This window comes from Podarcis pityusensis (genome assembly GCF_964106645.2).
Source record: "Podarcis pityusensis genome assembly, chromosome: 1".
Lineage (NCBI taxonomy): Eukaryota > Metazoa > Chordata > Lepidosauria > Squamata > Lacertidae > Podarcis > Podarcis pityusensis.
The window spans coordinates 73799823-73810770 of NC_138028.1; the positions used below are offsets into that span (position 1 = coordinate 73799823).

General features: G+C 42.3%; 1 protein-coding gene across 1 annotated transcript in view; it reads left to right on the forward strand.

The window, feature by feature from the left end:
- The window catches only part of PTPRJ (protein tyrosine phosphatase receptor type J), an 80673-nt gene extending 70049 nt beyond the window's left edge, over positions 1–10624 (forward strand). The window contains exons 18-24 of the mRNA XM_081000076.1: positions 330–420; positions 701–774; positions 870–1004; positions 2397–2516; positions 3222–3382; positions 4658–4793; positions 5283–10624. Of these exons, the coding sequence (XP_080856202.1) occupies positions 330–420; positions 701–774; positions 870–1004; positions 2397–2516; positions 3222–3382; positions 4658–4793; positions 5283–5441 (876 nt within the window). The 3' untranslated portion in view covers positions 5442–10624. The remainder of the gene's footprint in view (positions 1–329; positions 421–700; positions 775–869; positions 1005–2396; positions 2517–3221; positions 3383–4657; positions 4794–5282) is intronic.
- The last annotated feature ends 324 nt before the right edge of the window (positions 10625–10948 follow it).

Sequence of the window (10948 nt, forward strand, 5' to 3'; positions counted from 1 at the left end):
AAATAATGACGACAACACATGCTTCCTCCTGCACAGCTGAAAGATTAAGACAGCCCCGTCTTCGCTGAACAGTTGAAAAAGGAAGGTGCAAATAGGACTTGAGTCCCTGCAAAATCTGAAATTCATGTTTTGAGGTGGATTTCATTATTTAAAGAGCCAAAATTCAACTGTGAAAAAGCCATATGCAATGGGAAACAATAAGCAAACCTAACAATTAGGAATTACCTTCCCCCAAAGTTCACTGTTGGATGTCATATGGCCAAGTGTTGAAGAACCATTTGCATGCCATGAGGTAAAATAATCCTAAATTCCTTCTCTATTTGCTGCAGGAGCTCAGGCCTGTTGGTACAAATCAGCCCAGATTTGCAGCTGAACTACAAGAGAACAAAGCAAAAAATAGATATAACAATGTCTTGCCATGTAAGTTCCTCAACCCTACTGCTACTAAAAACTGACCTGGCACCATCACTGTGCTAGAATCCCTTCTCCCCCTCTACCCCATCAGCAAAGATAAGTGGGCTAGGATCAGACTCTAACGCTACTTTTAATCCTAATTACTACACCACCTATATTCTTTCATCTGGTTCATAGTCTTTTCTTTATTTAGTGGCTTAATTCATTTTATGTGGTGTGTGCTGTGGAAAAAGGAAAATATATTGACACGTCATAATAATAATAATAATAAATATTTTTTTTGAAGATGATATTTCTCGTGTCAGACTTCAGATCCATGACCATCCAACCAATGATTACATTAATGCAAACTATATGCCGGTAAGTGTTCCCAGCCTATTTAAAAAAATCCATAGTGTTTTAATGACAGATTTATAAATAAGAAAAGTGGTATTCAGACCATACTTTGATTGCAGGGTTACAACTCCAAGAAAGAGTTCATCGCTGCACAAGGCCCTTTGCCCAATACGGTGCAAGACTTCTGGCGCATGATCTGGGAGAAGAAAATTTATACCGTTGTTATGCTGACTAAATGTATTGAACAAGGCAGGGTAAGTTTTTGTTCCGAAACATGCTACAAAATGTTGCCGTGCACCACAACCGCCATAAATTTTGCAGCTCAACGATTCTAAAAAATTTAATTCAATGCTAAAAAAAACCCCTACCATTTTAAAACCACAACCTGGGAAATTGGAAGCTAAGATTGATGCCTTAACAGATGTACCCCGTGATCAGTAATCATAGAATCATAGAGTTGGAAGAGACCACAAGGGCCATCGAGTCCAACCCCCTGCCAAGCAGGAAACAATAAAGTTGTTGAATCCAGATGTGGAGGATAAAGATGCCCCACATTGCCCTGGTTCTGTATTGCCCTAAGTTTTTTGTGTAAGGTAAAGGTAAAGGGACCCCTGACCATTAGGTCCAGTCGTGGCCGACTCTGGGGTTGCGGCGCTCATCTCGCTTTATTGGCTGAGGGAGCCAGCGTACAGCTTCCGGGTCATGTGGCCAGCATGACTAAGCTGCTTCTGGCGAACCAGAGCAGCGCACGGAAACACTGTTTACCTTCCCGCCGGAGCGGTACCTATTTATCTACTTGTGCTTTTTGTGCTTTCGAACAGCTAGGTTGGCAGGAGCAGGGACCCAGCAACGGGAGCTCACCCTGTCGCGGGTATTTGAACTGCCAACCTTCTGATTGGCAAGTCCTAGGCTCTGTGGTTTAACCCACAGTGCCACCCGTGTCCCAAGTTTTTTGTGTAGCACTACAGTAAAGCGGAACGATAACAGCTTCTTATTCTGGATTTGGGACTGCAACATCGTGCGCGACAGAAGAATGTTCCTCAGCTACTGCCGTGCTTAGGCTTCCACCCAGCAGGCATGCTGCAAGACCTCTGGGGTTGCTTTGAAGCCCGAGATGCTTGCTGGCGGTGGTAGTGGGAAGCAGGCTACCTAGGCAATATGGTGCTGCAGTTGATAATAAGGGATCAGTGGAAGGATTCAGCACCCTCTTCCAGCCCAGCTCTTATTTTGCTCCTGATTTGTTTGGTGTTTGGTGTTTTTAATATTCTATTGGGAGCTGCCCCGAGTGGCCGGGGAAACCCAGCCAGATGAGTGGGGTATTAATAATAATACCCGCCCCAAACCACTTTGCAACAGAAAAGACTTGTGAGTTAAGAACTGTGTTTGATACTCTTATGCAAGTCCCTACAAGGACCTTTTAGATGGGAAAAGGGCACTGGCCTGCAAATGCATTGACATCTAAATAATTGCGTAACTCAATAGGAGAGGAGAACAATGGGGGGGACATCTTTACTGGTCCCAGGTACTCTATCCCACCCCCACCCCCCCATCTGGTCCTAAAGCCAGTGTCCCCATCCCTTACATTTCTTACATTCCTTTTACTTTTGTGGACCTATCATATAAGTTGACATAATTTATATTTCTAGACAAAATGTGAGGAATATTGGCCAAATAAACAATCCAAAAGCTATGGAGACATAACAGTAGCCATGACTTCAGAAATTCCCCTTCCAGAGTGGACAATAAGAGATTTCTCCATGGAAAAGGTGAGTTGTTTGCGCTCTCTCTCTCTCTCTCTCTCTGTGTGTGTGTCTGTGTTTTGCTTATACTCTGGATTGATAACCTGAAGCACCACTTTAGCTAATGGGCCTCCTGCTGCTGCCGCGCCGCCACTGCACGATTTCTGTTCTCATCCTGAAGCAAAGTTCTTAACCTGAGGTAGTATTTCTGGGTTAGCGGAGTCTGTAACCTGAAGCGTCTGTAACCCGAGGTAGCACTGTATAAAAATTTCACTTCCCTGATTTATCCAAGCTATTTGAAACCATCAAAAATACACTCAGCTTGCAGCAATTCCAGAAGGTGTACTGAACCCAGGTCTTAGGTCAAGCACTCGGAGGATAGAAATATGAGTTAGCTCAATGAAATGTATTTGGCACTTGGTGTGAGTCTCATACACTTTTAAACATTTGTTTCTTCCTCCCCTGACACTGTTCGCCCTGAGCAACTTGTCACTGTCCCTTCTTCCACAGCTGTCCTTGGGGCCCAACCCTTCCACTTAGCTTTAACCTGCCTGCTTTCTTTTTTCCATTCCGCCAAGCCATTCTCATGGCTCACGTTTTCCTGTGCCAGGCACTACAGAATTGCCAGGAAGCGGCTTACAGGCTTAATTTTTTTATTATTATAAAATACTTCGTGCCACCATTCTTCCGAACCCTAATGACTACTCCTGTTCCTCGATTTTCATTTCTAAGAGTGATTCATCTGAAAGTCACCCCGTGCGACAGTTCCACTTCACAGCCTGGCCAGATCACGGTGTCCCGGAAACAACCAACCTCCTCATTAACTTCAGGCACTTAGTACAGGAATACATGAAGCAGAACCCTCCAAGTTCTCCTACCTTAGTGCACTGCAGGTACAAATATTACTTTCCGGAAGGGGAGGGGAGACTCCCAAGTCTAAGTGGTATCCTATATACAGTTATGTTTATGTGGAAGTACGGGAGCTGGGGTGGGAATCTTTCAGTGCCACTGCTTATAAAGGGATGTGAACTCACAGGGCCTTAACACATGCAAAGTTGGGTATTCTTGTTTCTATTGCCATTCTAGTTTTCCATACAGTCACTGATTTTCAGGTGAACAATGGTAAAGGTAAAGGTAAAGGACCCCTGGACGGTTAAGTCCAGCCAAAAGCGACTATGGGGTTGCGGCACTCATCTCGCTTTCAGGCCGAGGGAGCCAGTGTTTGTCCACAGACAGCTTTCCGGGTCATGTGGCCAGCATGACTAAACCGCTTCTGGTGCAACAGAACACCGTGACAGAAACTAGACTGCACAGAAACACTGTTTACTTTTCTGCCACAGCGGTACCTATTTATCTACTTGCACTGGCTTTCAAATTGCTAGGTTGACAGGTGCTGGGACAGAGCAATGGGGCGTCACGGGGATTCGAACCACTGACCTTCTGATCGACAAGCCCAAGAGACTCAGTGGTTTAGACCACAGCACCACCCGTGTCCCATTGGTGAACAATGATACAGCACCTGATTCTTCCAGGCCATTTCCTGTGCACAATCTTAGCACTAGCAATATGAATTTACCTCACTCTTTGCATATTTAGAGTTACTTCATGTAGGGGTGTCCAACTAAATGGAGTGAGGGCAGGGACCAGACCATTATTTTGCTTTCTGCCCAGTTGTCAGAAAAGCAAGAGGCAAGGCTTCCTCAGTCTCTATTTAAATAGATGTACTCTGTAGACCTGTGGTCCTCCAGATGTTGCAGAACTACAGCTCTCCTTTCCCCTGGCTGTTGGCCTTGCCGGCTGGGTCTCTTGGGAGTAGGAGCCCAACAACATCTGGAAAGACATAGGTTTCCCCATCCCTGCCTTAGACAAACAGACAACTTTTGCTATGGGCTCCATCTCCTGGGACCGTGGTGCCAATAGGCCCTAGGGCCACTTGACAGGTTATTTCTCTCTACCTGTGCATCACTTCTGTGGAGGAAAAGGCATCCACCGAGAGTATTAAGAGCAGCAGAATAGATTGTGCGTGTCTTTTTTTCTTTCTTTCACAGAAGGAAGATAATTATGCTGTGTTAAGTGATCCTTAAACCGAGATATAAACAAGGATTTAGGGCTTAACTGAAGGCAAGCACAAAGCCATTAAATACATATGCAATTGTTTTTTCTTACAGTGCTGGTGTCGGAAGGACGGGGACATTCATTGCAATTGACCATTTGATCCATCAAATGGAGATGGAGAACACTGTTGATGTGTACGGTGCTGTATATGAGCTTCGAATGCATCGGTCTTTAATGGTGCAAACAGAGGTATGGGCAGGATGCTATTCTAAGCATGTAAATCAATGACCTACACATGGCATAGCAAGTAATGTTGTCACCAGCTTTCAGCATTGTTCCAGTTGATTTAATATTTCTTTTGATAACCTGGAGATGCAACTGCAGACACCAGACCTAAATTTCTGAACAATTAACCTTGCACCGTTATTTCAGTTTCTGTTCCTATTGCTCACCTTGAGGGCCACTGTTGTTGATTTCTTTTAAATGCTGGGAAAAAAGAAATGCCTTTCTTGCAGTCACTTTCTATATGGGCAGGAAGAGGCAGATGTTTTAAAACTGCGAGATTTTTTCCCTTTTCTTTCATATAATGAAATGGCAGTGGAGAAGCCCAAGGTGTATGGATGCATTGCAGTTGTTGACTGCAGTAATGGGCATAATCTCTCTTAAAAATGATTCATCATATGAAATCTATGCTACATATTCATTATTAATGTTATTGTTATTATCTCTCTCCTTTAGGACCAGTATGTCTTCCTAAACCAGTGTGTTTTGGACATTATCAAATCCCAGAAAGATAAGAAAACAGACCTTATCTATCAAAACACAAATGCCATGGCAATCTATGAGAACTTCACACCCTTGCCACACATTGGGAAGGCAAATGGCTACCATGCATAACTGCAAGGGAACGACAAGCCTCCCACTTCTGCCTTTTACATAAGTGAGGAAATATGCACTGTTTTTGTATGTCTTTCTATACAGAGACTTTTTTCACTTTTTAAAAAAGAATAACTGAAGATGTACACATTTTTAAAAATGGCAATGGGAACTGTAGTTTCTACAATAGTGTTAAAGGGAAAATACACTGTATTTTACAGATGAATTTGAAGAAGGTGAAGAAGCATCACATGATTGGTGTATTATCACTGAATAAATGACGGGATCCCTTTTTGAACTTCAGAAATAATAAATGACGCAGATACTTAAAATCAGGTTTGAGGGTCACTGTTCCAGAGATGTTTGTATGTACATTGGCTTTTCGCCAACAGAGACCTACGTTATCAGTGACTGCTCAAGTTCTTTTTGTTTTATTTAAAACGGGAACACAAAAATCAGCAAATAGGATATTTTATTATGTACTTGTGCCTTTTTCTAGCTGTTTTGCTATAGACAAAATGATCAGAGTCCTATATTTTTGTATTGAAATTCTTGGTTGAAATATAACATTTAAATAATATCAATATCAATTCTCATTTGGAATAGCTTTGTTGATTCTTCCTTCATGGAGGTGGCAACCCTTTCTTTGTATTTTACTGCAGTCTGCAGAGACTTTTCCCTAGAGGTAATTCACTTGATCGTGTGAGGGCTGGAGCAATCGTGTGACACCTTGGCTGTATAAAACTGTATTAAACTGTGGAATGGAGCCTTCTTATATGGTTTAGCTGAAACTTGTTTAGCTTTGTATTCATGCATCGAGATTAGTACTTCCCACTTCTAAAATCTGTTAATACCAGTTGTAAGCATATTCACGCACTTTCAGTGCTCTTCAGAACCCATTTGTGCCTTTGTCTGTGCCTGAAACTTCCTTTTCCTTCACCTCACTGTCCATAGTCCCATTTTCACTCACTGCCAATGAATCTGGTGAGCTGAAGATGTCATTGTCTGATGTCACGATTCTACTTCTGACATGCCTGTAAACATGTGACTCCCTAAACCAATCTAAACTTGAATGAGAAGAAAGGTGGCTGAGGTCAGTGAGGGCAAAGTGAAGGAAAATGGGGAAGGAATGAAGTGGCAACTGCCAGTGGAACAAAAGGGCATCAAGCACGTAAAAAAAGAAATAGCAAATCTTCAATATGAGTATTCCCCCCATTAGTTTTGTGGAATATGCTAATTTCAAAGCAATTATTGAACATAGAAGATGTTTTGCCTAGCTTTCAATCATGTAAATACAAGCCCATCAATGTATTGTGGAAGCAGGATTGTTAAAGTACACACTGGCTACATAAACACTTGACAGGGCGGACTGAGCTGCGTGGAGAGGCAGTTGTGTGTCGGCTCCACTAAATCCAGCATTACCACACAGGCCCTCAGGTTTCACAACAGTTTCAGGAGAGTAGTGGTGCTGCCTTCAACGTGTGTAGATAGGAGGGAGGCAGCTGCTTCTCTGTGTAGTTACAACCCATCTCACTGGGAACTCATTGAGTGCCCACTGTCTAGTTAGCAGTTAATCCAAATGTTGCGGTTATCACTTGATAGCTTATCTCCTCAGTTGGTCTTGAGGGATGGCCTTTAGTGGTGTCATTCACGGAAGAGGAGGGCTATGTCTCAATCTGAGCTTTAACTTGTTTTCGTTGTGTGTTGGTGTTGGTGTTGTGTCTTTGTCGGTGGGAAGGGGGGGGGGAATGAAGGACCCACCCTATCCAGGTTGAAAATTTTATGTTCTCGTATGTGATAAGGATTTATTTAAAAGTGCAATATTTAATATTTGATTTACTGAATGAACGCTTGCCTCTATTTCCATAGAGTTTTACTCAGGTTCAGTATCTCTTCTTAGTTGTTCTGTGGTTTAATGTTCTTAAATGTGTCGTTTGTGGAAAACTGAAGAACTCCTATGGCAGAGTGATCCCAGGAAGGTCCATTGACTTTGCTCTGTTTCCCTAAAAAGTAAATGTTCTAAAGATCTACTGATTCTTTCAGCTGCAGAATATGTTTTAGCCAGTTAAAACTGAGGTATATATTTTTAATGTTGTTGTATCAAAGATATATAATTGCTCTACCTTTTGGTTTATTTGTTTGTTTGTATTATGCTGCTGTAGTTGTAATGGATACGATTAATGAAAATTGAAGGGTTCTCCATTAAATTAATTGTGTTGGTACACTGATGGTGAAATTATGAAGGTATTCTTAATGAAGGACTTGTGGCGTGGGAAGTGGGAGGGGTTGTGGTTCATTATTCTTTTAGTCAATGCGCTGGCAGCATTAGGAACTGGTATTATCTCTTGAGTGTGTTATAGAGCTATCTGTAAAGTATTGGAGCGTTCTGGGCTCCACTCCTCAACTTTCTTTGGTGCAAAAACCCTTTGAATTGCATTGAGCTTGTGCAGAGCAGGCAATATGCTTGAGGGGATTAGGGTGCTGAAGGGTATACGGTAAGCCGCACTCCATGGCTCTGGAATATTTAAAATTCTGCCGGTGGGGCAAAATCTTTTGGAAACCAATAGCTCAAAAATGGGGAAATGGTTGCTAATACAGTTCTTCTCCTACCAAAGTCTATGATTGGTGGCTTTTTATATCTATGCCTTAGGTAGAATGACATTTGGATGTTGGTGGTTGGACCAAATATATGCATATTTTTAAAAGGTTGAAAAAGGGGCCCCACTAAAATATAGATTAATCTGTTTCATATGTGCCACATTCCAGTGCAGGGGTCTTCTACATAGTGGAAGTGAAATCCTGCTTGATTTTGGGGGAGAGCCAATAAACCCTTGTTGTTGTCTCTGTAGATCATTATCCAGGAAGAGGTTTTGCACAAGATTTGTCTAACGTAATAAGCAACGATCCTAATCATGCCATAATTGATGCTAGCAGTCTTTGTGCATCTTGACATAAATACAGTTAGCATGCAAATAATTGCACTTGTGAACTCTCCTTACAAAATGGGGTCTCAGACCAAAACTGGCCTATTGGGTTTTTTTCTTTTTTCTTTTTACAAAGTGCCTGTCTACCATAAATGACTGCTGTGTCTGAAAAGTTACCAGAATGTATGTCTTGTTTCCTGTTAAAATAAATGGCATCCTTTCAAGGCAATGCAAATATTCTTAAGAATGATGAGGGGAATCTGGACTTGCCCTTTCCTGTGGACAGAATGGACTGAGATCCAGTGCAGACTCCCACTGAAGGAAGTGAGGAGTGTTTTTCTACAAATATCTTTCCCTGTGCTTTTCAGTGACACCTTCCACACCGACCTGAAATGTCTCCCAATCCTGCAGTGTAGTTGGGGATGGGGACACAGAGGAGCTATAGTAGGATGAGAACAATCAAAAGTCATCTTTCCCTTTCTTCAGCAGAATATCCTACAGGTAGAGTTCTGCTAATCAGGATCCAGCCCTACATGCCTAAAATTTGTGCTGGTTGAAAACATTAGATCAATTAAAAGTTGCAGGATCATAGGCACAGGGTTCAAAGGTAATTAAATTTCACTTAGGCTCCACTCATTATGGGGGTGTAGGACTTGGGCAAAGAAAATAGGGGGAAGCATAGGAGCTGCATGCTCTTTGCCTTGTTCAAAGGTGGTGTTACCCTCCAGATATGGCTGAATTACAGCTCCTAATCAGCCCCTGCGAGGGATCATAAGCTGCAGTTCAGCAATGTCTGGAAGGCAACAGGTTTCCTCACCCCTGGCTTAGATTCTTTCTCTTCCTTTCAGTTAATCCCTTGCAGCTCATTCACCCTACCTCATGAAGATGTTGATGGATGCTACTAAAATAATGTAACTCCTGATAGGCATCTTCATCAGGGTACAACTGTGCCCAGTGATAAGTTTATAGCAGGCATAGGCAAACGCAGCCCTCCAGATGTTTTGGGACTACAGCTCCCATCATCCCTGACCACTAGGGATCTGTTAGCTAGGGATGATGGGAGTTGTAGTCCCAAAACATCTCGAGGGCCGAGTTTGCCTATGCCTGCTTCATAGGGTTTGGCCAGAGGCAGTCTAGCCTTCATTACTAGCTGCAATCAATGGGGCTGTTAGGGCAGGACTTTGGAGCTCAGGACTCAGCAGAACGAGCAGGGAGGCCCCCAAAAGTAGCAGCGTTGGATTGCCTCATTTTCAGCATATTACTATCTAAAGAGGACTATTCAGTCCAGAGCCTAAAATTGCCTAACTAACTGAGTGCACATCATTTTCATAAGCCATCTGTGTGTGAGAGAGAGAGGGAGGGGGTGCTGTTTTAGTTCATGCTGTAAAAACTTAGCCCTAAACATTTGCACTTGATTACCTGCCTGTAACGGGAACATAACACAATGGTCTGTGGATGTATTATGCTAGCCCATCCTAAGCATTTGTTTTGCCGACAGGTCTGAGCTTCCTCTTAGTCAGAGTGTAGAAGCTCATCTGGGGCAGCAGCAAAGGGCAGCTAACTTGTCAATTATTTGGCTTATTCTTTTTACCACTGTTGGGTTGTTATTTTTTTTCAGGTGGGGGTTCAGACACCAAAATGCCTTGGTCTGTCTCCTTTGCTGACTGCAGAGACAGTCCAGCAGGGTACATATCGAAACTGGCTTGAATCGGAATAGTTTCTCACTGGTCTGCTTGTTATATAATTTCCTTTTGATCTATGCTTTGAAGTTATAAAAACACCTCAGAGTGCAAAATTATGTTGCTTGGAGTGTTCAAATCATCCTTTTTTAAGCCTTAAAACTTGGGAGTAATAACCTATGGATCAGGATTCAAAGGAAGGAGAGAACAGTTCATGCAGGCAAGAAGCTTGCTTGTTTGCTGTTTTCACCACTGCCAAAGAGAGAAGTTGTCATTAAGTTTAAAAAGCAACTAGTCTCTTGGACAATGGAACCTGCTGTAATGCCCACATCAAGCAAAATCCCCCATGCACCCCCCTTCTTTGGATGCTTGCCAGTCTCCTTGTTTTTTATTCTATTTTTAATTTCCAGGCAAGGCATGATTTTGAAAAGAGAGTATTCTTTGTGCATCAGCTGTTGCTGTTATAATTGTGTGTTCAAATGATGTACAATGTTCAGTGTTTCATTCATTGTACAGATGTTTGCTGCATACTGTCCTTAATTTTAATTGTCTGATTGTCTTTTCAATGACATAAAAATAACTAAATAAAACATTGACGCAATATGTTTCAGTGTATGTTCTTCCTCTGTGGTCCGTGGTAATTTAATCAACTCCCCTTCCATTTATCTCATTCCAGGGCAGCTTCAAGTACTTAAATCTCAATCCTTAAACAATCTTTAAAAAAATCTGTGCCCTCAGTTGGGGGGGGAGGGAGAGAGAGAGAGAGAGAGAGAGAGAGAGAGAAAGCATACAAACACCCACATGTTATTCTATGGAGTGATGCATGTTCTTGCAAACTGCTTTATGAAGAAGATGGAAGGCCCATCTGTTTTTACAAATCAAGCAGCTATGTGGTTTATCTGTATGTATTTTGGTTGCTGAATAG